The 25,343-nt window shown below is 42.1% G+C and overlaps 4 protein-coding genes across 10 annotated transcripts in view; 2 read left to right on the forward strand and 2 right to left on the reverse strand.

Moving 5' to 3' along the window:
- The window catches only part of ccz1 (CCZ1 homolog, vacuolar protein trafficking and biogenesis associated), an 8,911-nt gene extending 6,395 nt beyond the window's left edge, over positions 1-2,516 (forward strand). For both annotated transcript variants that reach the window (XM_037980603.1, XM_017418296.3), the window contains 4 exons: positions 51-168; positions 1,503-1,661; positions 2,119-2,246; positions 2,335-2,516. In XM_037980603.1, coding sequence (XP_037836531.1) covers positions 51-168; positions 1,503-1,661; positions 2,119-2,246; positions 2,335-2,390 — 461 coding nt within the window. In that variant the 3' untranslated portion in view covers positions 2,391-2,516. The remainder of the gene's footprint in view (positions 1-50; positions 169-1,502; positions 1,662-2,118; positions 2,247-2,334) is intronic.
- Positions 2,517-3,743: 1,227 nt separating this feature from the next.
- dlgap5 (discs, large (Drosophila) homolog-associated protein 5) lies at positions 3,744-11,094 on the forward strand. 3 transcript variants are annotated; one of them, XM_037981023.1, is made up of 19 exons: positions 3,744-3,879; positions 5,122-5,357; positions 5,545-5,732; positions 5,838-5,915; positions 6,028-6,067; positions 6,149-6,235; positions 6,333-6,443; positions 6,582-6,656; positions 6,755-6,789; positions 6,880-7,103; positions 7,204-7,368; positions 7,470-7,558; positions 7,686-7,846; positions 7,944-8,045; positions 8,275-8,524; positions 8,601-9,217; positions 9,320-9,485; positions 10,656-10,705; positions 10,820-11,091. In XM_037981023.1, exons 2-19 carry the CDS (start codon positions 5,132-5,134, stop codon positions 10,931-10,933), a joined length of 2,778 nt encoding a protein of 925 aa, XP_037836951.1. In that variant the 5' UTR covers positions 3,744-3,879; positions 5,122-5,131; the 3' UTR covers positions 10,934-11,091. The 3 variants fall into 3 exon arrangements, with proteins under 3 accessions (XP_037836951.1, XP_017274095.1, XP_024862219.1); XM_017418606.3 differs by having other exon boundaries at positions 10,656-10,699; XM_025006451.2 differs by lacking the exon at positions 10,656-10,705 and having other exon boundaries at positions 10,820-11,094.
- Positions 11,095-11,115: 21 nt separating this feature from the next.
- Positions 11,116-17,788, reverse strand: rsph10b (radial spoke head 10 homolog B). 4 transcript variants are annotated; one of them, XR_001808628.3, is made up of 18 exons: positions 17,539-17,788; positions 17,376-17,451; positions 17,189-17,257; positions 16,166-16,339; positions 16,005-16,090; positions 15,819-15,939; positions 15,545-15,721; positions 14,918-15,020; positions 14,730-14,845; positions 14,461-14,650; positions 14,258-14,366; positions 13,964-14,043; positions 13,017-13,165; positions 12,771-12,875; positions 12,159-12,320; positions 11,813-11,881; positions 11,356-11,570; positions 11,116-11,257 (listed from the first exon to the last, which is right to left on the reverse strand). XR_001808628.3 is itself a non-coding variant. In XM_037981024.1 (18 exons), the coding sequence occupies exons 1-17, from the start codon at positions 17,712-17,714 to the stop codon at positions 11,377-11,379; spliced, it is 2,148 nt and encodes a 715-aa protein (XP_037836952.1). In that variant the 5' UTR covers positions 17,715-17,788; the 3' UTR covers positions 11,116-11,257; positions 11,356-11,376. The 4 variants fall into 4 exon arrangements, 3 of the variants coding, with proteins under 3 accessions (XP_037836952.1, XP_017274096.1, XP_037836953.1); XM_037981024.1 differs by having other exon boundaries at positions 11,809-11,881; positions 15,819-15,927; XM_017418607.3 differs by having other exon boundaries at positions 11,809-11,881.
- Positions 17,789-18,257: 469 nt separating this feature from the next.
- On the reverse strand, positions 18,258-25,224 carry pms2 (PMS1 homolog 2, mismatch repair system component). The gene is made up of 15 exons (XM_017418297.3): positions 24,926-25,224; positions 24,482-24,624; positions 24,183-24,269; positions 22,990-23,092; positions 22,724-22,907; positions 22,088-22,255; positions 21,894-21,991; positions 21,716-21,815; positions 21,551-21,635; positions 20,854-21,000; positions 19,891-20,752; positions 19,624-19,791; positions 19,431-19,531; positions 19,178-19,347; positions 18,258-18,629 (listed from the first exon to the last, which is right to left on the reverse strand). The coding sequence occupies exons 1-15, from the start codon at positions 24,937-24,939 to the stop codon at positions 18,486-18,488; spliced, it is 2,574 nt and encodes an 857-aa protein (XP_017273786.1). The 5' UTR covers positions 24,940-25,224; the 3' UTR covers positions 18,258-18,485.
- Positions 25,225-25,343: the final 119 nt, after the last annotated feature.

Here is a 25,343-nt window from a genome sequence, read left to right on the forward strand (position 1 = left end):
CTGTGCCTCCAAATAGCTGACATTCTTCTCTTTTTAATGTTTTATTCCAGCATCTGTAGAGCTGACGAGGGAGTTCTGCGAGCAGCTGGACAGCTTGGTGGGCCCTCAGCTCACACTGCTGGCGTCGGACATATGCGAACAGTTCACCATTAACCGCAGGATATCCGGGTCAGTCGCAAATCCATCGCTTTTCTGAACCCGTCGGCCTTCAGTAGCATCAGGTGCACGTTGCGCAACCGTTCCACAAATTGTCTTCTGGTTGCTTTCGGTTCAAACGGCATGCTCTCCGTGCGCAAATTACAATATATTTAATCAAGGCTGTGTTTTTGTAAGTACTCTCCTCTGTAGTTTACACATGTTGGCAGAAACAGGAATTTAAACACTTCAGGACGTTGGTGGGTAAGAACCAAAAAGATAAACGTTTGGAGATTGTGTCCGAAATGTTCATTTTTACTCTAACTTTTGACTTTTCCAATTTGTCTGAATCAGTTGTTCCCAAACTTTTTAGCTCCTGATCCACAAAATAATAATTTAGGTTGTAAACCTCTAATATATCCCCAGTTTAAGTATTAAACCTTTGTTAACTACCCATGGTAAACAGCCTTACCAACTGTGATACTGCTTTTATTCATTTATGACTGTCGTTTTAATTCTTGGTAACAACTGTGTAGAAAAGCACAATATAGGGAACATTCTTACATTTAATTTGAGTTCTAGAGTTTATCTGAGGACTCTGCATTCCTTGTTTCATGACCCACGGTGGGGAACTTCTGGGTTTTTGTGATGCTGATTGTTAGTTGTAGAAGCAACTGACGATCGCATGATTTTCATTACTTTATTAGAATAATTATTCTGCAACCTGCTCAGCTGATTCACTGTTTGGCATTACTTCAGACTGTTAACAAGAATAAAAGGGATTTTTACATAAAGACATGAATGTTGCATTTAATCCTAACAAATCTTCAAAGTGAAATCACCTGTAAAAGCAGCATAACGAGTCTAAACTAAACGGGACAGTTGCACGTTTGTCAGGAAATTTCCCCTCTAGGCGAAAGCTCTGTGTTCGGATGGCTCGTGTCTCTCTGCCGAGCTGGCAGTGAAGGATAAGACTCTAATATTACTGGATATCATTGTGGCACTACTTAAGGGGTAACTCAAGCAGCGCTGCTTTAAGGACTGGCATCCTGGTCCTCGCTTCTTTAACCTCAGCAATTAGCTTCAGATAAGTCCTGGTCTGAAATGTAAAACCAGTCGTGGCAATTTGATGGGCTCCTTGTAATCAACTTAGTGAAGAATGCACTGAATAAATAATGAGGCTCCAAATTCCTCCGCTGGCACTCAGGACGCTGTCCTGAGTTTGACTTGGAAATCACACACATCGATTTTAAAAACGAATCTGTCTTGTGGCCTTTTTGAACACGCACAGATATACAGCCGCAGTGTTCACCTATTGCTCACCGTTTTGTGTTTCTGCTCTTCTGTGTGTACCTATTTCTGCTCAGGCCAGAGAAGGAGCCCCAGTTTAAGTTCATCTACTTCAACCACATGAACCTGGCAGAGAAGAGCACCATCCATATGAGAAAAACCGCCAGCGTTTGTCTGACCTCTGTCCACCCTGACCTCATGAAGATCCTGGGAGACATCAACTGTGACTTTGCGAGGTACGGCGGAGAACACCGGCCCTTTTGAACACAAACCTGCAGACGCCGTTTGTGTGATGACTTGGCTACAAAATCTGTTTCGTGCCATTGATGGTGCAGGTGTTACCAGTTAACCTAACATGCATGTTTTTGGTCTGTGGGAGGAAACCCTAGCAGAAAGGCCTCAGGTCGGGAAGCAATCCTGCAACCTTCTTGCTGGGAGGCAACAGCTCTAACCACTGCTCCACTGTGCCACATTGAAACCTCAAACCCGGGTGTATTGTGATGCGATTGGAGTAATTTGGAAGTCCCTGTTTTCTGACTGTGGCACAGACGTCTAGTGTACATTTCACTAACGAGGTCGATTCCTCTTTTTGTGCAGGTGGTGCTTTACGTCTCAGCCCGCTGCAGTTATTTATGTAGACGTGAAAGCTGCTTTTATTTTAACGGTGCTTAGTTCTTCTTTTCTGTCTCCCAGAGTTGACGAAGATGAGGAAATCATCGTAAAAGCTATGACAGACTACTGGGTAGTCGGCAAGAAGTCTGATCAGAGAGAGCTGTATGTGATCCTGAATCAAAAGAACGCCAATCTGATTGAAGTTAATGGTATGTCTCCTCCATCAGACAGTCAGTACATTTGTGTAATTTTTGCCAGAATTATTATACCTCTGTTTTCTTTTTTTTTCTGCTGCAGAGGAAGTCAAGAGGCTTTGTGCGACGCAGTTTAACAACATATTCTTCTTGGACTAAGACACCAAATGGAGACTGTTTTGATCACACTAAAACAAAAACACTGTCAGCATTGCAGGATTTCAGTGACAGCATCAGCGTAATGCAATAATTGCATTGTAAAATAAACATTAATATTGAAAAGTTTTCTCACCAATTTTTGTTTTTAATTTAACCCACAAATTGTACTATTTTTCTTGTAATTACCTGTTAAAAAAACAGATTTGCTTGTACATGTAGTTAATTTCTTGTTTATATTTGTCTTTTAGTTTGGTTTTCTGTGTGTGGTTTTTAAATGAGCGCATCATCACAATGTCTCAGATTAATTTAAGAGCTGACGCGTAGCAATGAGTTTATCTCAGTTTCATACGATGATCAATGGCGGTTTTAAGGCGGAACGTGTCAGACAATGTAGTTTGCAAACAACTGCACTAACTTTAAATAAATCAAGAAGTAATTTTTCTATGTGTGTAAAATATGTTTTAACAGAACGTTTAAAAATGGAGGGATTATGTATCCTTTCTGGCCTGAGAACACCTTAGGATCCCCCAGGAGGAGCTGGAGAGTGTCGCTGGGAAGAGTGATGTCTCGGTTTTTCTCCTCGACCTGTTGCCTCCACGAGCCGACCACAAATAAGCGGTAGAAGATGAAGATGGAGAATGTTCAGTTCTCGAAAAATCCACAAAACTGTGATTGTGTCGCTGAAACTGTTCCACATTTACTGATTTCAGGATGACCGTTCATTCATAAAAACATGTTGTCAAGTTAGGCTGAGTTTGCAGTATCCTGAGACAATTTTGTTTTGTTTAAGATAACCCAGATGGGGTATTGAGCTGGGATTTTCTGAATATCCTGGTTTAGCCTATCCTTGTTACCCTGATCTAGATGAAGGATTAGTAAATCCCAGATTGTGTTTTTATATCCTAGTCAGGAGTCACCTCATTCAAATATGTGTTTTGATCAATTAGGCGTTATCAACACTTAATGCATATTTTGTCCAATGTTAAGAACGTTTCCCTTGTATTATTTATCTAGGATTAAATTGGTTGAGCTGTGAGATTTTAAATCTCTCTCAAATCAAGTGACGTTTGTTCCTGTTTCAGCTGGAGCAAAAGGTATGCAACAAAACTAAGCTTTTTATGCACGTCTAAGGTATATTTGAAAGCCATTTTCACTAGGTAACTGGTCTTTTTTTTTCAATTAAAGGACATTTAAAGCCACTTTTTAGTGCGATTCTAGTTTTCAAAGCAAGACGAACTGGAGCTAGCCTGAGGGAAATCCGTTTCCGCCTTTCTTTGTTCAGTTGTCACGAAGAAGAAAAATTACCAATCAGAGAGTGAGGCTCCCGACCAACAGCCAATCAGCGTCGCTTGTACGATTTTCAAACTCTCAACTGCTGTAGTTGTGTTGTTGGTTTAGCTTGTATTCAGCGCCTTCGCTTTTAACTACCTGTTTTCTGTTTAGCATCCGCCAGGAAAGGAAAACACATTAGTTTTGGAAGTTAAATCAGGTAATATATCCATTTGTTTATCCACTGTAGATCGCTGGTAGCTGAATAAACAGAAGGATTAAATCTTAGCGTGTTTTTAATAGTCGGAAGTTAGCTGCTCGGCTAACTTTAGTTTAGTCGCCTTCGTTGCTTTGGTTACTCCTAACTTTATCAAACTATCGTTTTGCGGTTTATTGTCATAATATTATAAATACAAGCCTTGATAAACTCACTTTACTCTTGCTAAAATCGTGTAGTTTATTATATGGTTAACGTTTAAGGGTTTTTCGGAGACGATATTTCACATTTTGAAGAGTGTAATGACTCCCATTTCAGTCTGTTTTAAGATTAAATTTACAATGTTTCTGTATTTGAACGGTAGGTTTAAATATATACTTTCTTAAAGGCTCCACAAACCCACAAAAGTCAATACCTTTAGATAGTTTTGTGTAGCAGCTGTGCATTTGTTAGGGCATAGATTTGATTATTGTTTTTTTACAGTCTCTTTTATGATTTGTATGGTTATGTTTGGATATTCATTTTCTGCCAAACAAGTCAGAACTTAGGTTTATCCCAGGGGATTCAGTGTGGGGTTTACATCAACTACGCTATTATAGCTAGTATATGATGATGACCCGCTGCACTATTTACCATTGTAGCTAAACATGTTTACATGGTGTATATAACCCTAATCCTAATGTAAATAAAACAGGTAATACAAGACGTGCAGTAAGTTGACCTGCTCCCTTCAACATGCCTATATTTACATTGTCGGCACTGATGTAGACCCCTATCATTATACCTCTACTGTCATGCTTCACTGAAGGGACACTGCATGAGGAAGGGGCGTCCTGTTGGGTCCAGTTCAAAGCTCACATGTGGGACTTTTCTAACCAAAGAGGCATTTTTATTTTAGGATTAAAGAATATGCTCCAAGTTGTTTTTTTGTTGGAAAGGCACCTTCAACAAAACTTGTATTAGAGGTGTTTGAAATAATTATTTCAAGGTTTGACTTGATTTTTTAACAAGAAGGGACAATGTTCATTAAATAAACAATTTAACCAATAAGCCTTTTTTATCAGCAGCCATCCTAAGGTTAGGAATTAGAAAACATAAAAACTGGGACATTGGTATGAAATTTTATTTTCTCTTAACTTCTGCTCATAATTAACATGTGCCAGTTGAGTTACCAAATCAGTTTTAAAGCTGTTTTCTGCACCTTATTTATATGTATTCCCCCCCCCCTTGTTGTAATTACTTCAGGTACCTGATCATGGAGTCTCTATTTGGTCGCCTCCGGCAGCGGGACACAAGCGTGTCGATGCTGAGGGTAAAAATGTCCCGCAGAAGGTCTCGGTCCCAGAAGGAGAATCGAGAACGAGCTGTGAATACACGCAGGCAGCTGGATAAACTCCCAGAGCTGGAAACGTCTTCCCTGAACGTCTCCATAGCCACGGCCAACATTCAAGAGAAGCAGAACATTGCCAAGTCTGCGAAAAGTATGTCCTCGTTTATTCTTTTTATGACAACAACAACTCAAGCAAGCCTGCACAAATATACAATTATCTCTCTAAAGAAATAGTATTCACCTAAAATGTATAAATGTATGAAACAGAAGGTAGATATACCCTCTGTGTGCATAACTCCCACTAATTTGGGCTTTGTCAAATGCTTCTTTTCCAACAGCTGTTGCCCAAGAGGAGAGAATGAAACGTCTCGAGCGCTGGAAAGAACAGAAGGCCCTCCAGAAGGAGAAGGAAAAGAGAGAAAAGGAGCGCAAAGGAGTATTTAAGACTGGCCTCTATCAGCCCAAGGACATCGTTACTTTTCCCTCGCTGCCCTCGGTTCCACCTGCTTCATCCAGACCGAAGGAGGTGATGGCGCGCTATATAATCCAAGCATGTCTTTGTTTACATTGTTTTATTTAGAATGACAAGGGATTAAAGGGGGTTTCAGTAAAACATTTTCATGCCTTTCAGAAAAAGATGACTGCAGCTCCATCCTATAGTACCAGAGTCACCCGTGCAATGAAACAACAGCAGCAAGAAGCACAAAAGGTGCTTTTTTTTTTTTTGTAAAATCAGTTTTTTCTCGTGTTTTAGTATGATCTGCTGGCAATTATAAACTAATGTATACTTTGCTGTTTTTCTTTTGCCAATATTCACACAGCCTCTGACATTGCAGAACCTAAATACTGCAGCAAACAGAGGTAAACTGGCTAAATGTCTCTTTATGAAAATATCCAGTGACCTGAAACCTTGCATCCTTAATTTGCCACTCTTCCGTGCAGCTCAACCTGCTGCGGAGAGATCAACCAGAGCCCGTGTGGCTGTCACCAAGCCTCAACCAGCTGCTGCCAAGACCAGCGTTTGCGCGGGTAACTAATGAGAGGACGAGTCCTGGGACATGAACTGAACTTTGACACCGGCTATTGCGTTTCCGTATTTGCATCTCAATCTGTGTCTCTGTGTCAGGCTATCCTGCCGTACAGGGGCCCGCACGAGCTTCATTGTCCAGGTCAGCCAGCAAGACTCCCGTTACAAGAACTCCCGTGGCAAAAGACAATCCCAAGGCCAAGGCTGCAGGTACGCGCTGCACAATGCCTGGCTTTGTAGCTCATTTTGGAAATGTATCGCTCTTTGGTTGGCTGCCAGAGAAATACTGTACAGAAAGAAGCTGTCTAGAAAACTGTAAATATGTGAAATGTTCCTCTCTGCCCTCAGATGTGAGAACAACAAGGGCCAGAGCAGTTTTTAAGTCTCTGGCCCCTCCCTCTGGTCAAGCAGAGAAGTGTAAAGGTATTATTATATTCTGCCTTCTAGTCTATGGTATCGCTGTCGAGCTTTATGAGCATAAATTGTTTTAATTTCCTGAACCACTTTGTGTGTCTCTGCAGCTGCAAGCAGCACCACAAACGTTGCTGCCTCCAAGGTGAGGGCCTCGCTGAGCGTTTCGGGCAACATTCGGATGGAGCTTTCGAAAGAATGTGTTTTACTTTTTTTGCCGTTTCTTTTTGTCCAGGAGCCAGAGTTGAAGGAGCATCAGGAACCAGAGCAAAAACCTTGTCCTCCCAGCCCACCACCCCGTCCCGAAGAAGACATGGTGGTAGACCAAGCTCCAGAGAAGAACTCTGCCCTCCAGTCCTTTGCTCCGGAGGGTTTTGTCTTCCAGGCTCCCGCTGGCATGTCGTCTTTTAAGTTTGAGCCCATGACGCCTCGCTCAGCTGACGCCTTCCTCACACCAAGGTCTGTTTCCTCCTAGGTTGAAGATATTCAAACCATTACGCTGGTTACAAATTCGACTTGTTCAGGCTCTAAATGCTGATCTGTGACTTGTTTTGTCCAGTTCCAGTTTCAATTTTCAGCCATCTCCAGAGTTACCAGCTGAGCCGAGTGAAGTCGCTCCACCAGAGACTCCTCGCTGCTCTCCCCCTCCTCGTACATCTCCTGCAGTTGCTCCTCCGACTCCAGGGAATCCCCTGGAATCAAAGCACGATGTACCTTACTTTAGGTGGTTTCTTTTCCTTATCTGGTCATCCATTCTGGGCTCTGGTTTTTCAAAGCAAACCCTGCATTGTGTTTGTGCTGTAATTGCATTTATTATTCGCTCAGATCGGAAATCACCAATGAAACAGACAGACTGACAATGCTTTGTCTCCTCTGGGAGGCCAAAGTGGAGGATGAGTCCATTCCAGAAGAAAGTGAGTGCATCTTCCCAACCAAAAGTGACATTTTGAATGTGGAACTATATTGGTTTTACTGTGAGCGGTAAAACATCTTTTCACTGAACCACATCATTTAAGTAGCATCGTTGCTCTTGCCTGACAGTGAGAGACCGCATGCGTGCAGCTGTTGGGCAGGCGAGGCTGCTGATGAAAAAGCGGTTCAACCAGTTCAGCGGACTGGTGGACGACTGCGAGCTGGGGCGTGGGGAGAAGGTCACCACCTGCACTGACCTGCAGGGATTCTGGGACATGGTTTACTTCCAGGTTGGATATCTTGTAAAGAAGAGACAAAGTTGTTCCAGGTTTTTCAAAAAAAAAAAAAAAAAGTCATAAGATTTATTGCACTTTTGTGCTGTGTCAGGTGGAAGACGTAAAAAAGAAGTTTGATGCTCTCAAAGAGGCGGAGGGTCGAGGCTGGGTGGAGGAGCACAAACCCCCACCGCGCCAGAGGAAAATGGTGAAGGTGAAGACTCCTAAATGTTGCTTTAATAAAAAGCTTGGACTTGTTTTTTATTTTTACCCCCATTTTGTTTTCTTTTTACTTATATTTCATCTTTTAGAACTAAAATCACAGCCTACAGTAATCATACAAAGGACAAACCTGTTTCAGATTCTGTAACTTTCATTTCGATCGTGTTTTTAATCTTCAGCTAAGTTCTTTGTGTGTGTGTGTGTTTTTTTGTGTTTGTCAGAAACCACCAGTGGCACCACCTGCCAAGCCAGCAGTAACCAAAGCTGCAGCTAAGTCTCGTCTGGCTGCCGTGAAAGCCGCCATGAAAGCCAAACAGCAGGCAGCTGAGGCAGAGAAAGCAGCGCAGGCGGCTGCAAACGCTGAAACCCCGACCTCTCAGGAACCACAGCCCCAAGCAGAGGCCCAAACTAAGGAAACGGTGGTCTTTGATGGAGGTTTCTTTAAGGTGGAGAGCCCAGCCAAACCACCAGGTGAGAGAAATGACCTTTCCCTTTTTTTCTGATTGAACAATAGCATTTGTTCTAAGTGTCATGTTTGTGTTTCAAGTTCGGAGATCGAGCCGCCTGAGCGCCGCGGTGCCTCCTCAGGCCTCACCCTGCTCCCTGCTCTCACCCAGAAGAGTCGCTCCTCGAAGGTCCCTTGCACTAGCGCGGACTCCCGTTGGCGCACACGCTTCCCCTGCTCAAACCGTCCGCACTCCAGGGCACCTCCACCTCGCCCTCGAGCAAACTCCCGCGTCGAAGCCTGAGCGAGGAACTCCCCAGGCCTCCCAGAGCAGAAGGGACCCGGTAAACGCCTCTCTCTGTTTCTCCCCCGTGAGGGAGGTGCTTTCAGACGAGGCCCAGTCTGCACAGAACCCCACACAGCCGTCAGAAATTGTCTGTATGCAGGAGGACTCTGCAACAACAGTTTCTGTAGAAAAGGAGGACGATGCACCAGTTGTTACTATCACCAGCGACCTCACTCTGTCACCAAGACTTTCCCTCTCTCCATGTACAACTCCTCTTCCGGTCCTGCAGGCTCCTGAGCCTCCATCATCCTTGAGTTTCATGCTGTCCCCCTGTGGGACTCCTAGCCATACCCCCATCTCCTCTCCTGTTGCGCAGCTTCCTGTGGAGGCCCAGCAGTCTGTGTGTCTCTCGCCTGATGGCTCCGTCATTGAGGTAAACAACCCGAGTTTGCTTTGTGTATTGTGATTAGTTTCAGCCCGCTAGGATGGCGGCTGCATTTATTTGTTCATGCGACAATTGTTCTTCTAACTTTAGGAGATCCCTGGTTTGGATTTTGAGCGCTACCTCCAGCCTTCACAGAGATGCAGCGTTTCACCAAGAGATGTGGTTGCTGGAGAGATGTTGTCACCCAGGGGAGCGGATGTAGAGATGGAGAGTCCCAGGGGTCAACCTGAGGACCTTCTTATGGAACAGGAGCCAGGTATGATGGATGCCCACAAGTACACTGCATGCACACAGAATACAGCTGGGATTTGTGTTCCGGTAAAGCTGCTGCAGGCAGGGATTTACACAACCGCAGTTCTGAAAAAGTCGGGATGTTGTGTAGAATGTAAATAAAAACAGGATGCAAGGATTTGCAAATCTCATTAACCCATGTTTTATTCACAATGGAACATAGTAAACACATAAAATGTTTCAACTAAAAAACTGTACCATATGCTGGTGTAGATTCTCAGTCATCCAGGCCATGGTAAAAATTCAAAAAAGACTAAAAAACAAAAACAACTGGACTTCTATTCTGTAGTTGAAGACGTTTCGCTTCTCATCCGAGGAGCTTTCTCAATTCAGAAATAGAGAGTGTGGAGTTGAGCTTTTAAAGCTGAGATGTGTTGTAAACTGGATTGCTTGCAAATTGTTCTCATTCTCCTAACAATAGAGGCTCGTTAGAATCCTTGTTTGTCTGACTCACTGATGGGCCACTCTGGTCACTTGAATGAAGGTGCTGATTGGAGTGAAACTGACTGGGGATCAGGCCTAAAGCTCCATTGTATGTTTTTGAAAGCTGAGACCTCCTCCTCTGTTCAAAAAGGAGAAACCTAAATTGAACTCTAAAGTTAGGGGAACCAATTTAGAATAATGTTCCTCAACGGATAATTGGCAAGACTTTGAATTTACCGTCATCTACAGTGCATGATATCATCAAAAGATTTCAAGAATCTGAAGAAATCTTTGAGTTCAAAGGACAGAACTGGATATCTGATCTTCAGGTGTCACAGCATTATAAACAGGTCTGATTCTGTTCACCCTGACAATGAGACAACATTCACCTCCAAAAACTGTTTACAGGCTGTAAAAGGGGAAGCTTCTTAGTGGGAAAGATACCTTAATTTTCCCAAAAGATGCACAATTTCTTAGTTTCTTATGTTCTACTGTGAATAAAATATTGCAAATCATTGCAAGATTTGTTTCAATGATTTGTTTACATTTTACACAGCTCCACGTTTTCATAATTGGAGTTGAGTAAAAAAACTATTTGGAGTGACCCAAAAAATAAAAGTTAATGTGAATTCTCAGATTGTGAACTTACATATTTCAGCTTTCAAATAAAATGTGCTGATGAGAACCTCTCTGTCGGCTCGTTCTGTCACAGCTCTGTCAGCGGTGTCTTCGGTGTTTACTCTTCCATCACCACAGGTCAAGGTTTTTTTCCACTCTTCCACGCATTTCTTTAACGTTCATTACGTCTCTATCAATGATTTGTTTCTTTCTTAGCATCTCATTGTTGCTGAATAAGATTCCTTTGTCATTTTTAAGGTTCAGACTGCTGAGTCCGACCTGCTCCTCTTCACCCCTGACATAAAGGACAGGATACGGGAATCCGTCTGTCCCAGAGATCTGATGGTCTTCACCCCACCTTCCAATGTGTAGCAAAAAAAAGAGAGAGTTGTCTTTTACAGGTTGTCTCTTAACACGAAAATACTTTTGATACTCGATTTTAAGTTGGTTTGAGATTGATTTTTGTTCATATTAGTAAAAAATAGTTTAGTTTTGCATAAAAAGTTATCAATAAAGTTCAAGTTTTCAAACAATGTCCAGTTGTCATCATTTATCATGAATCAGCAGAGCACTCTTTGCCTTAGATACAAAATTTATGGACATTTTGTTTGTTTTTAAACTGTGGAAAGTTCAGAATGAACGACTTCCTCCTTTGTTCGTGTGGTTTTCCTGCTCGTCCATCCTCCATCAGCAGCTCTGGCAGTAAAATGAGGACAGAACATAAATAATATTTAAATAAAAGAAAATGATTAATACATATGTTAACCCTGCAGACCAGAAACAAAACAACTAACATGAATCAAATCTAAGTGGAGTTATTCGCTGTTCTGGTCCTCCAGGGTCATCGCCCTCATTTTCCTCGTCACTGACTGGTGATGATCAACTGCAGGGAAGAAACATTTCTCAAAAAACTGCTGGATTGTCCGGATCCTTGCTTCCACTTGATGGGTTCTGGCCTCTGTTCTGATTTGTAGCAGATCCTGTCCTCTGTTCTGATGCTCATTGTGACCTAAAAGACAAATAAAATCTCATCAGACAAAATGTTAACTTTTAATGACGAGAAAACAAATGTTGATCATTTTTCTATGTACTCCTGTCAGTTTACTTTCTAAAGTTAACTTTAACAAGTCTATATTTGATCGACAAAACTAGAATTAAAAAGTGCAAAAGTATAAATCTGTCTGGCGTTATTTCTGTTTGTACTTTAGGAAGATATGTAGAAGTACAGCATCGCTGAAATGACAAACTTGCGATTTGAGGTATTTCTTGACGTTTGACTTCTTGTCCACCTCCCACCTCCTGAGCAGTCACGTTTCCTGTCTGAAATAAGATTTAATAGTTTAGCAAATATCTCTCGATACAAAGAAGTCTAAACCTTTTCAGGAATTAGTCCAGTTAATAAAAAAGACTGCAAAAAAAATAAAGTTTAGCCCTCACTGACATGATGTGGTTTTCAGTTTTAATAGTTTTTTTTTTTCTTTCATTGTAACGTTAGACTGTCTGGTTGTCAGACACTTTCTTCAGATTTTTCTATTAAACGAAAAAAAAAAATCTATTCGAAGAGGAATGTAGTTTTTGCAGTGGATAAGGATCTGACCCGTCGGTTTGGGCTCCTTTTCTCGTCAGCCTCCTCCAGCAGGTTCCCTCCGGTATGATGGTCCGACCCGAGCGGGACCCGGCCCTCCGGAGCGTCAGAGACCTGCTGACGTTTCACGTCTGCACAGAGCAGGAGAGACTCGAAGAACTCCAGGAATGTGATCTGTGGCAGAGAAGCACAACAACAGTGATCTCCTCTGCAGCGGCTCTCTGGAGCTTTAATCAAAACCAACTAATCAAGACAAATATTCAATAAACGGGTCTCGTTTTCGACTTCGCATTGATCACATGCAGAGTGGGATGCCTACAATATTTTTTCCACAAAAAACACACAGACCTAATTCAGTGTTTTAACTGTATCATAGGGGATCTACACAAGAAAACTTAATTTTTTCACCTTTCTGTGCAACAGTTTTGTCTTTTTCTTTGTTCTAACATGTAAAAATGTTGATACTGCCAACAGTTTATTACAGAGCTTTAGATTATTAATGTCACAAGCTATAGTTTTTCTATGTAGTGTTTATATACAAGTACATTTTGCAGCTCTGGGTAGATGTTAGTTATGTGGCGAAGGTGTTCCCTAACTTGACTGGTTTAAATGGCAGAGACGAACCTCCTGCTCCAGAGAGGAGGACTGGTTGTTGCAGTCACGGTTCTCAGCAGTGACGACCTCCTGTAATGTCGCTGCGGTCAGCTGCTGATCGAACAGACGCAGATCCTGTGGAGAAATACGCCCCAATCAACACTAAGACTGTTACGTAAGCTGCTGTAAAGACGAAGACAGTTTGTTACGGGACTGAGAAGACAAATCGGTTCACACGGGGCAGGAACTCTGCGAATGAAACAGAATGAGCTGCACCTTAAACATCCACATGAGCTGCCGCAGGGTCATGGTCTTCTCGCCTCCGCCGGACGTGCTGACCCCGCAGAAAGCCTCGAAGACCTCCCAGCACCTCTCCGCGTACTTCAAGGCCTCCAGGGCGAAATCTGGCTGCCTGAACAGGGAGCCTGGGTTAAGAGAGACGCAGCGCTTGAAGCTTCTGCACGAATACAGAGCTGCTCAGGTAAAGAACGTATAAGGTGCTGATGACCCTGATCAAGTGTAGTAGTGTTATTTCTAAACAAGGTTTTTGGTTGTTTTTTTTTTTTAACTAAAAGCTGATGAATACTGAGATATAAATACAAGAATTCACAGGTAGATAAAAGCGTATTTTAATCTATTCCTTGAAGAAATGCATATCACCTGCTGGCTTTCATGCTGGAGCTTTAGTTGTATGGAACCTCATGTTATACCACAAGTTCTGAGAATGACTCTCAGCTACTACCATACCAAACATTAGCTCAATATCTGTAAAACTGACTGAGCTATAGCCATTTTTGTGTTTTCTATGTAGTCAGTTGGCTGTGGTGATCATCCTGAACTGGGTTGGCTCCAAGGGTTAACCAGCGGTATATTATTACCTGAAAGTTTCATTAAATCCATCCAGTGGCTCATGAGGTATTTTACTAATCCAAACAGGTCATAGCAAAGTTGCGTCATGTGTTGTGAATGACTCTCAGCCACTACCACACCAAATTTTGCCTCAGTGTCTGTAAAACTGACTGAGTTAAGACCTTTTTTTTTTTTTGCTGGCTAAGTTTGATTATCTGTGGCGGCCATCTTGAAACTCCAATGATTACTTCCTGAGAGTTTCAGTGATTAAAAAGTGTAAAAAAAAAACAAAATATAATTATATTGTCATTTTCTATTCAAAAGTCTAAGCCCTGAATACATATTAATAATATTAATAAAAAAGATCTCAGCACCTTTAACTTTCCTTGCATTTGGAAGGATATCTTCTGCCATCAGTCTGAGCAGGCAGGCAGCCAGAAGGTGCTTCTCTGACCTGTGAACAGAAAACAGTTTGTATTTTCCAACACCAAATATTTCACAGGATTGACATTTTGGTATTTACACTAAAAATGTGTCGAGGTTTTCTTTTGAGAAATGTCTAATCAAGCTGTTACTTAAATAAATCAAACTGTTTGATCTAAATAATTATACAGACATCTTTAAACCTCCTGATGATTGTCTAATATAGGTTTTGTTTTGTTTTTTACTCCATGTCTTTATTGTAGATGTAGAAGGCCACGATCACAAGTTTGCTGAGGAACTCCCGAAGAAGCACGGGGGCGAAAGGAGAGTGGATCTCTGCTAAACTGGCCTGGTCTGAAATAAAAAAAATAGAAAAATAGATAAACAACTTCCCTCCAAACAATCCTGTTCTTATCACTCAGGTTGAATAATTGGTGGGGTCTTTCACCTCTGGTAAACCGGTCGACCTGTGTCAGAGTAAGCCCGTGGCGGTGGATGCAGCAGTCTTTGAGCAGGCGCCAGAACTGCAGGCAGGACAGCGTGAAGGTGTTGTCCGGGGAGGGGGCGCGGCCCAGCCTGCTGTAGAAACTGTACAGGCTCCTCAGCTCTGCGTTCTCCCTCATCACCGCGGACTCCACCTGTTAGATACCGAGAGCCACAGCATCACAGAGGGAGCACACGGCGGCAAGCCAAGAGGATCGTGGCTCGGCAGCAGACCTGTTTCTGCTCAGCTTCACGCCGACTCTCTGGGATTTTCTCCAGGAGGCCACCAATGCCGAGAGCCATGTCAGGTCCAAGTACAGATGAAGGGTTCTCCAACACATGGAACACACCTGCAGTGAGAAACACATTTAATTACCTTTGGAAAAGGCCTTCAAACTGTGATTTATTATTGTTAATTTTACCAAAAGACGTTGGTGTTCTGGTTCCGTTTAAACTGGGCGTCATCATTCGATCATCCACAAACTCTCCTTCAAACACTCTCCCATCTGTGGCCGTGAATTTACCCTAAACAACACAGAACGCACACTTTTAGAAAAGTGCGTTATTGTAGAGTGTGTGTAAGTAGCTATGCAGAAGAAAGGCGGGTGATGTTTTTCCTGTGTGTGTTTGGTATCTCATGGCCCATTGAACCCAATTCAAGATGGCCGCCACACCTTCTCAACCACAGAAATAGCTCCAGATCAAGCAATTTTACAGATATTGAAAAAAAAATTGGCGTGGCTGCAGCTGAGCGTCATCTCCAGCACATAGTTCAAGAGCTACCAAATCAAACAGAACTTTATTTAAAACGTTGGCATTTGGCAGGGTTGGTGGAGTCAAACCTGTCTGTCTGTTAGCAGAATACTGTATCTCATGAACCACAGGACAGATTTTAATGAAACTTTCAGAGCAATCGTTGGCTGTATAGCCACAACTGGTTAAATTTTGAAGTCATTTTTGATGCATAATACATATATAATAATAATATATGATAATAATAACGATACATAATACTAATAGGGAGAGACAGTGATGTCGGATTGCCTCACCTGTCCATGTTTTTTATCGTTTTTCCATTCCCCCTCGTAGATGGCACCACCAGCGTAGTAAAAGGTTCCTTGTCCGTGCCTCTGACCCTCAAAGAACTCCCCCTTGTACTGGTTGCTCTGGAAATACTGGGATATGTCTGCCCGCTTTAAGATCCAGGTGTGTCTACCAACTCCATGCTGGCAACAACAACAACAACAAAAGGTTGACAACAAAAATCCAGTTTTAATGAATAATTAAATCTCAAAATGTTCCAAAATGACTTAGTTTTCCCACCTGGACTCCATGTTTCCATTTTCCTTCATACCGCTGTCCCAGTTTCAGCCAGCTCATGGCGCCCTCGCCATGCCTCGTGTTGTTCCTCCACTCACCGGAGTAAACGTTACTGGAGGGGTAGCTGTTCAGAAACAGATATTATCTCTGGGCTAAAACTGACAACGTGCACATATATGACACCCATACCATCTCACTCCTGACCCCTCTCTGTCGTTCATCACCCAGTGTCCTTTGTACCAAGACGTCTTGTCCTCATTGTAGTACGCCGTACCCTAAAGCGATTATGACTGCTTTAAAAATGTATCCAGAGAGAGCAACCATACATGAAAAACACAAGTGAATCATACCTCTCCATGCCTCCGGCCCTGGCACCACTGCCCTATGTAAGACGCACCATGTTTGGCACATTTGTAGGACCCCATCCCGTGTCGTCTCCCGCTGTAGATGTCCCCCGTGTAGGTGCTGCCATCTGGCCAAGTGTAGGAGCCCTGGCCTGTCGGCGTATTGTCCACAAACTCTCCCTGTTGGGGGGGACACTCACACTCACTTCTACATTAATGTTGGGACATCACCCCCCTCCCCCCTCTCACTCTGTGAAATTGATTAGAAAACATAAAAGCTATACGTCTGTGAGATGATGTCATCATTACCTAACTCAAAAGTGTCAAACTTAGTTACACAGGGAGTAAAAATGATTAACTCAGCCCTAATCAAGAGCTGATCTCCAGCAATATTTATTAAATAAATACTGGATATAGGTTTACTTTGGTTTTCAGATGCATTATGTCAAGTTATTCATACAGAAATATGAAAGTTCTTCCCCTAAATTGAACAGAACTCATTGATTAAAGAAAAAGAAGGTTAAATATAAAATGACATCCATCTACCAGCTGTTTTTCAACTATTTGTTTCTTAAGAATGCATCTTAATACAACCTATTAAATCAGCCAACAAGAAATCTCAATAAATATTTGAAAATACAGCTGCTTATATCCTACTTTAAAGTTACAAGAGAATACAGTTAAAAACAAACAAAAAAGAAATGGAAATTGTTAATTGAAGCAGACTCTCTGTTAGATTAGCTCAAACCAGATGCCTGACGTTGTTTTACGGCTGCAAGACTTTGACCGGTCCCATTTAAATGCACACGTATGTGTAAAAATAAAACATATTACCCAGAAATTTAAACATAATTTTCTTGACATTGTGCTTGGTTGATTATGTGAAGTTTGAACAAAGTATTGTCTTTAAAAAAAAAAAAAAGTTAGCAGGCCACTTCCAAAACATTTAAAATCAACAACTTGCCAGGTAAAATTGGAAGGAGGGCCCAGATCTGGCCCGCGGGCTTTGAGTTGGACACCTGACCTCACCTCATATTTCAGTCCATTTTCCAGTATGAGGACCCCGTGCCCGTCCATAAGGCCTTTGGAGAACATTCCCTTCAGACAAAAGGAGTAACTTGATGTAAATAGTTTGCATTAGATGTAAGCTTCAGTAACCGTTGTTGTTCTACAGCAGGAAGCTGATATTTCAGAGCCCGGTTTGGATTTGGAGCACCTTGTACATGTGTCCGTCCTCAAAGGAAGCTACACCTTCTCCATCAGGCTGCCCTTCACAGGCTTCACCCGTGTACCTTACATCAGAATAAACAGTCACACAAACGTCCTTTCACTAAAGTTACCGCGCTGTCATTATTCGTATCAGTAACTAATAGAGCTACCTTAGTATTTTCAGACAGACGAGTGCGGGGAGTTTACAGCTCTCTTCATCGCACTGCTCGTCACAATCTGTTTCCAGATCAGCTCCGTTTTCCTCTGACGAACTCGGGAAGTTTTTATTATTTGCAAAACCTGCCACCAGTTTTGACGTTTCGCCTTTTCCCGCGGTCTCTTCCATCCTGAATTCACGTTTCTCGTTACACTTTTCCCGTTGTTTACTTCCCCTCTCCGTTACGGTCCCAAGTCTCCATGGTAACGGCGAGAAAAACTTACCACTACGGCGGCCTCATTAGGTCAAAAAGGACAGCACATAACTGTAGCGCCTTAAGGCAAAATGAGGCAGATTTTATTTTTATTTTAAAGTTTATTGCATGCCTTTTTTAGAGAGGTATTTTTGTTAACTTCAAATTCTAAATATTTTATTCTATTAAATTTAAGAATTGTAAAATTTCAGTTTTATTAAAAAAGTGATTGTAAAATAAACAATTTCAGATGTTGTCACAATAAAATGTATGCAGTTCCTGCTATTATTTCTAAAAAAATATTCAAATTGTTTAAGTTTGAAAATTTAGTGATGTTTTTTAATAATTAGCATTTACTGGGGATGTATTTGCTAAAAAAAAAAAAAAAAAGAAAAACTGCATTTTAGATTTTTTTTTTGCTTTCATAACTCAATATTTTTGAGTATTGTCTTAGTTTAACACAGACAGGACACGTCATATAATGTTTTTTATATTTATTCGAAATTGAAATAAAAAATGTACATAATATGCAAAAATCTAAGAAAATCTGACTGTATTAAAACAAATGTTAAAACAAAAACAATTATTTCCAAACATGTAAGTGATGCGAATGTCACTGAAATGATCTCTGACACAACTGAACCAAAAAGAAGGTTTTTTTCCAGTCGAGTCACACCGGAGTAAATCAGGTTCGTTCTTTTCCAGCATTAGTTTTGTGAGATGATGTTCAGGTTGGCGAGGTATCTCAGGGTAGGCCTGCCGTGGGGGCAGTTCCACGGATGTTCGATCTCCCCCATGTGGACCACGAGCTTCTTCATCTCACTGCCACTCAGAGGGGTGCCGACCATCACCTGAAGGGACACACCAGAAAAAACGAACACAAACAACGCATGTTTACGCAAAAGAAACGTGGGAAAAGTACAGCAAAGCCATTCAATTTAAGTAAAAACAGACATGCGGATTTGGATTTTGCCATTTTGATGTCATTTCACTTAACAATACCACAAAAACATGATGTTTCCTAATACGTTTTTAATATGCAAATGCATTTTCACTAAATCCAGTGCAATAACATTGGAATTATCAGTATTGCAAATCATATCAAAAGAAAATATTACAGATGATAATAAAATGCTTACAGAATTTATAGATTTAATTCTTTGTGCTGAATGCACAAAGAATTGATGGGAAATATCTGTGAAAATCAAAACTGTAGTTTGCAACAATGTTGAATCAAAGAAAACTGTCCAAATACTCAAGAAACTGGAGTTCACACTTTCATCAAAGACTGGTTATACCCCACACATAAAAACCAACTACTAAACTCTGAGCTTAGTTTGAATAAAAATGAGCGAAGGCTTTAAAAAAAGGGACCTCCTTTTCAAATGTACGAACTCACTGATTTCCGACAGGCTCTGGAGGCGAACATCTGTCTGACTCTGGAGGGGCGGCACATGACCCCCGGGCTGTCACTCAGCATGAAGATCAGCTCTTCAATGTCAGCTGGGCCGAAGGTCCAGTTCTTACTGGTGGGCAGCGAGACCAGCTTCACTCTCTCCATCGCCTGAGCTGCGGTCACGGAATACGGAATAAGAGCTTTGGAAACAAATATTTCGGAGTGAAGATAAACAGCAGCGAGCTAAGAGTTATACCATCCTCGTCGATCAGAAACTCAAAGCCATTCTTCTGGAAAATCTCAATGTTTTCCATCAGTACGTTCTCGCTGACAGCAGTGAGGTGAAGTTTCTGTGGGCTGAAAACATAAAATAAACACAGACGGATCAGAGAGGCAGGACATGCTGCACAGGCCAATGTGTGGTTTTACAGACAGGGTTAGATTCATACGCGATAAGCTTCTGTCCTTGGAGCACAGTGTGCTGCTGTAGCATCTCGAAGTTGTATTTCTCATCTGTGGCATGCTGGTCAATGATGAAGATGTCCCAGTTCAATTTGGCGATGATGAAGCCCAAGTTAAACTGACCGATGATCTCCATTTCTTTAAACATTTCTTTGCTGCAGAGATGATGGAAAAAAAAAAGATCATCCAATGCTGAGAATTGCACTCAAATATAAACATGTCCTGTCAGCCACAGCTACGGGAGTAAATCTCACCTGATCTCTTTCTTGAGCTCGTTCTCTGCACTTTGGTTTTCTCCGGGGGTGATCTTGGCCCTGAAGCGTCTGTACTGCAGCTCTTCACTGGACCTCTGTTTCTGCTGCTCCTGCAGCCTCCGCATGTTCGCTGCCAGCTCCTTCAGGGAGAACCGTAAATGCCCCGTCCTCCGCTGCAGGCTCACAGGGGCGTCCACCATCGAGGAAGAGGTGTCAAAGCAGTTTGAGGAAGAGTCAAATAATCGCTCTGTAGTGAAACCCTGCTCCTCTGTCTTGGCTCTTTTGGCCTCAGGGCTCAGTGAGGAGTCTTCAGTAGATGAGCCGGCTTCAGTCTGTAGCTCTGGATCCTCAGGAACAGAACTACTGGATGCTGCTGATAAAAGCAACTTCTCTTTTACACTGCTGGTGTTAATAACCAGCTGAGGAGAGTTAAACTCTGGGTCAGGATGCTGTACATCTGGTGCTGATACTGTAAAGTCACAACTGGAAACAGTTTTGTCTTTTTCAGAGTCCTTCTCACTCCCTCCATACCTAAACCCATCCAGCACAGACCTTACCGCTGGGGAGGAATTACATTTTTCTCGTGTGGGTTTTAAAGGAGACTTCATACTTTGACTGCAAACGGGCTTTGTAGAATCCCTGAAGAAACACTGCAGCGTTTTCTGGGTCGAACCACAGCTGGAAGCCCTTTCCTTGCTCGACCTGTTCCCAGAACTGGTGCTGGTGTGGTTTGAAAAGGCAGCTTTGAGGGCGGCCAGGTTCATGGATGACTTTGGGCTTGGCCTCGCGGTTTGGATGTTCTCTCCAGGTTTCGCCTCGTTCTCATTAGACAAGACAGCTCCTTCAGATGCAGAGGACGCAACTAGAGACGAACAGAACAACAAACGGTCAAAACAAAAGTGCTGGAATCAAAAAATTTTAAAAAAAGGTGCATATGAGCATTATATCAGGCTATGCTCTTACTGGCTGTCGGTGTGAAGTTCAGGCTGATCTTATTGACTCCAGCTTCATACATGGTGATTAGGGAAGTCTTCAGAATGGCCAGCAAGAGTTTCTCCTCTTGGAGGAAAATCTGCCGTTTGTCTGGAGTTACATTTACATCCACACATTCTGAAAATATAACACAGCGGTACAAAATACACTCATCAGAAAACTGTCAGGGTAATGAAAACTGAAAGCATGAATTCCCTCACACGACAATCCTGAATACATATGCCCGAGCTAGAGCACAGACACGGTTTTCACAAGGGGTTCACCTGTAAACTTGACCTGTGACCCTGTGACCTTGAAATCAATAGGGATCATCCATAGCACATGAGATGTCCAGCTGTGCAGTTTGAGATTCCTTTGTTACATTAAAGCATGGGCAAGGTTTTCACAAAGGGGTCAGCTATATCCTATAGCCTTTGATCCTGTGACCTTGAAATCAGTAGGGATCATACTTGACCCAAAAGGTGTCCAGCTGTGCAGTTTGATATTTCTATGTTAGTGTTTTTAAATTAGAGCTCTGACAAGAAATTGTCCACAGACAGACGGACATTCAGTGCCACAACACAATACTTTCTGTCTTATGGTGGGAGTATAAAAACAACGAGATGCTAAAGAAAAATCAAATGTTCTTCAGAAATAACTTCAGTTTATTTAGGAGCATATTTCTCACCCGGGGCAACAGCGATGTTTAAGGCAACAAACGGATACTGGTGCCGGTTGTACATGTGATAAACTTCATTCACAAGTTTGGTGACCTGCAAGGAAGGAGGAAGAAAAGTCAGGTGGAGAATACGAAACGCCACAAAACTTAACAAATCCGGTCAGGACGAATTACCTTCAGGGGATCGCACGGCCGGTTGTTGATGAAGAAGAACTGCCTGTCTGTGGCACTTCGCCCAACCCCGTGGTCACCCCTCGACACAAACCCTGTGATTCTGTCGAAACAGCGTTATATTTAAGGCGAACAGCTTTAATCAAAGAACACTGGCTTTCTATAAAATGGTGCCACTCACAAAAAAAGCTGTTTGGGCAGATCTGCACCCTTAAGTCCATATTCTTCAAGTATATTCTCTGTCGGAGGCACTTGCTGAAAAGGTAAAAGACTCTGAAGCTGCAGAGGATCACAGAAAGGAATTAATCAAACACAAAGACATACTTTAACCCCGTCAAATGACATTTTTAGTAAAAACCGGAAACAAACTGGAACCTGTTTTGGTCCAAATATGGCTCCAATGTTGTCTCTCATACTTTGGCTACCGCTGGTGCTGAGGACGGTACTGCGCTTCCCCTGCCCGTTCTGGTTGGAGCAGGTGATTCGGACTCCTGTGGAGATGATGCAGTACGCCTGCAGGATGTGGATCATTTTGGAATATTCCTTAAAAACACAGAAAATTAGGTGTTAGGAACTAAAGGCAAAATAAACTCGTTATGTATGTATTTGGCTACTTACAAGAACTGGAATAAATTTAAAGATGAAAAAACTATAATGGATATTTAATGGATTTTTACTTATATACTTATATACTTATATACTTTTTCTTCTTTATTAGGTCTGTCAACAACTGATATCAGTAATATATCAGCATGACTATGAGTAACAATATCATAGTTCTAAAAACTTGTACATCCAGTGGATGATTAATTTTTATTTTTCAGTATTTGCAAACATACTATTCCTTTAAAATAGTCCACCAAACTGTGTGCTTAGAGAGAAGAAAACATGGCTACTGTCAAAGGTTTATTGAACTGTTTTCTGTTATATGCAGTCTAATTTTTTCTACAGCAAACTTCCTACCAAAATAAGTTAGAACCACATAATGTCATACATCCTTTCATGTCTGACCTTCTTAATATTGCGTTGGAACTCCTTGTATCGGACGGGCAGCGTGTAGAAGAGCTGCTGCAGGGTGACCGTGGTGCCCTGCTGCCTGGGATGAGGGGATTTCTGCACAAGGTGGCCTTTCTGGTCAAACACCAGCTTGGTGCCCACCTGATTTGACTTGTGGCATGTAATCACACTCAGGTCGCTGCAAACAGGAGATGGAAACCCATTTAGCTGATAAATCAGTTCAGACTGATGTGCAGAATAAAGACAGGCGACATGTTTACCTCAGGGCACATAAAGAGCTGAGAGCTTCACCCCGGAAGCCAAAAGTTTCCACGTGGATAAGATCGGAGAAATCCTTCAGCTTTGACGTGTGATGCTTCAGTGCTATGGAAAAAAGAGGAAAGATGTTGAAGGGCTTGAAAAGAAAATTATATATTATATATATATATATATATATATTTTAATTAATCCTAAGATGCACGGGGAGTCAATGAAGTGAGGCAGTAAAGGCGGAAAGATGCTCATATTTCCACGGAGCAGTTAAAAGACATGCAGCAGCATTTTGTACCCTCTGCTGTTAAGACGAGCTGCAAGGTAAAGCGCTCCGTTAACCGGTCGGTCTACAGTCCCTCCCTCACAGACGGTCATGAACTTTGGGTAGTGACTGAAAGAACAAGGTTGCGGATACAGACAGTGCAAATCCGTTTTCTCCTCAGGGTAGCTGGACTCTCCCTTAGACATAGGGTGAGAAGTTCGGTTATCTGGGAGGAAATCAGAGTAGAGCCGCTGCTCCTCCACATCGAGAGGAGCCAGCTGAGGTGGTTCAGGCATCTGGTAACGATGCCCCCTGGACGCCTCCCTAGGGAGGTGTTTCAGGCATGTCCAAATAGGAGGAGACCCTGGGGAAGACCCAGGACACGCTGGAGAGACCATGTCTCTCGGGTGGCATAGGAACACCTTAGAATCCTCCCAGAAGAGCTGACAGAGATGTCTGGGCTTTCCTGCTCAAGCGGCTGACCCCGCGACCTGACTCTGGAAAGGGCAGATAATGGATGGGTGGAAGGATGCAGTTGAGCACTGCCACCTGTATGAAGTGCATTAAAGTAATCCAGCCGATGATGAAGGTGTGAATTACTGTTCCAAAATGCTGCTTTTTTGCTGATTTGATGACAGCTCTGATCTCACTGTCGAGCTTAAAATCAGAGTCAACCCCTAGGTTTGTGTTGTTGGTTTGGTAAAAACCTTGACATTCATCTTTTTTCTCATTAAATTACAAAAAATCCAACATCAAGCAGTCTTTTAAGGCATTTGAGCAGTGACTCTCCAAAAAAAAAAAAAATTTTTTTTTTTCTAAAAGGGACAGAAAACCAAGAAAAAACAAAAACAAGAGGAGCTCCAAAACACAGCCAGCTACAAAAAAAAAAAGATATAAGTGGCATATCTTTAGCACTTGATACACAAAGCTAACACTTACTGAGTCCTTCAAAGTTAGCCTCTTCAACACCTTTGCCATTGTCGGACACTTCTACTTGTTCAGCACCACACTCCTTCAGTTTGACATCTGGAGCAGCAAGAGTGGGATATTGAATAGAAACGACAAGCAAATCCGCATGCAGTACTGTTTTTTCAGGTTTAAGAATTAAATCTAAAACTTGATGCTTCGTGTGTAGTAAACTAAGCTGATATCTAACATTGCACTGGTTTCTTAAAGTATCATTTGTTGTATTCTTTAAAGACAAATCAAACGGGAATGAACTGGCCATGTTTCCTTACCAATGTTGGTGGCTCCAGCATCAATGCTGTTCTCCAGCAGCTCTTTGACAGCAGTAGCTAAAGTCAGAACCACTTGTCCGGAGCAGATCTGGTGCACTGAGTGCTTGTCAATAGCCCTTATGGCTCCAGCAGGTTCAGATGTGCTGAGGAGAATATGCAAATACTCAGTGACACTGATGTAAAACTTTTATTATTGCAGGTTTATTCATGTACTTTTTGCTGGCAGTAAACAATCACTGTCTGAACTTTCGTACGCACTATCAGTCCCAGTTTTATACGAATAGCCACTTTTTAAATAAGTAAACACTATGCATAAAGATGCAAATAATTCAGTGAAATTCATGCGTGACAAGTTGAATACTGCACATCTGCGTGGTCCAAAACCACAGCGGAAAAAATACATTTATAAAGCAAGTTAAACATAAGCTGTGGTGGCTCCCTTACCAGATATCAGACATCTTCTAAGGATACCCAGTGGATGCACACAGACAATCCTGGCAGCTTCAATATTCACCATCAATACAGCTACAGTTTGTTTACACCGACCAGCTCCCGCTTCTCCAAATGCTTCGCGAGCATTATAAATGCGCAAACAATGCGCATCTTTCACGCAAATTAACGCGTATAAAAGTTCATTTTAAATCCGGAAACCACAAAAACTTAAATAAACTGGACTTTCAAATTAAATAAGCATGTGTTATGCCTTATAAAAAACGTGTTGCCAAAATACGGGAAGAATTTCATCACCGAACCCACCGGAAGTCGTAATGTTAAGGGACTGAGTGCAATTTTTGTTTCTTGAAAAACAATATAATAAATCTGTTGCTTTTGAATCATTGTTGATGCTGTAAAGTCTTAAACG

This window comes from Kryptolebias marmoratus, linkage group LG17 (genome assembly GCF_001649575.2).
Source record: "Kryptolebias marmoratus isolate JLee-2015 linkage group LG17, ASM164957v2, whole genome shotgun sequence".
NCBI classification, from domain to species: Eukaryota; Metazoa; Chordata; class Actinopteri; order Cyprinodontiformes; family Rivulidae; genus Kryptolebias; species Kryptolebias marmoratus.

Excerpts from the sequence above, each read along its gene's own strand:
- dlgap5 (XM_037981023.1), top strand. The coding sequence starts at position 5,132 with ATGGAGTCTCTATTTGGTCGCCTCCGGCAGCGGGACACAAGCGTGTCG. Across the intron at positions 6,068-6,148 it reads AAATACTGCAGCAAACAGAG|CTCAACCTGCTGCGGAGAGA; the intron begins GTAAACTGGCTA and ends TCTTCCGTGCAG. Across the intron at positions 6,790-6,879 it reads CAAACGTTGCTGCCTCCAAG|GAGCCAGAGTTGAAGGAGCA; the intron begins GTGAGGGCCTCG and ends CTTTTTGTCCAG.
- rsph10b (XM_017418607.3), bottom strand. The coding sequence starts at position 17,714 with ATGGAAGAGACCGCGGGAAAAGGCGAAACGTCAAAACTGGTGGCAGGT. Across the intron at positions 17,452-17,538 it reads GTCTGTCTGAAAATACTAAG|GTACACGGGTGAAGCCTGTG; the intron begins GTAGCTCTATTA and ends TTCTGATGTAAG. Across the intron at positions 14,367-14,460 it reads GGTCGACCGGTTTACCAGAG|ACCAGGCCAGTTTAGCAGAG; the intron begins GTGAAAGACCCC and ends TTTTTATTTCAG.
- pms2 (XM_017418297.3), bottom strand. Across the intron at positions 21,001-21,550 it reads AAACATCGCTGTTGCCCCGG|AATGTGTGGATGTAAATGTA; the intron begins GTGAGAAATATG and ends TTATATTTTCAG. Across the intron at positions 20,753-20,853 it reads GAACTTCACACCGACAGCCA|TTGCGTCCTCTGCATCTGAA; the intron begins GTAAGAGCATAG and ends GTTCGTCTCTAG.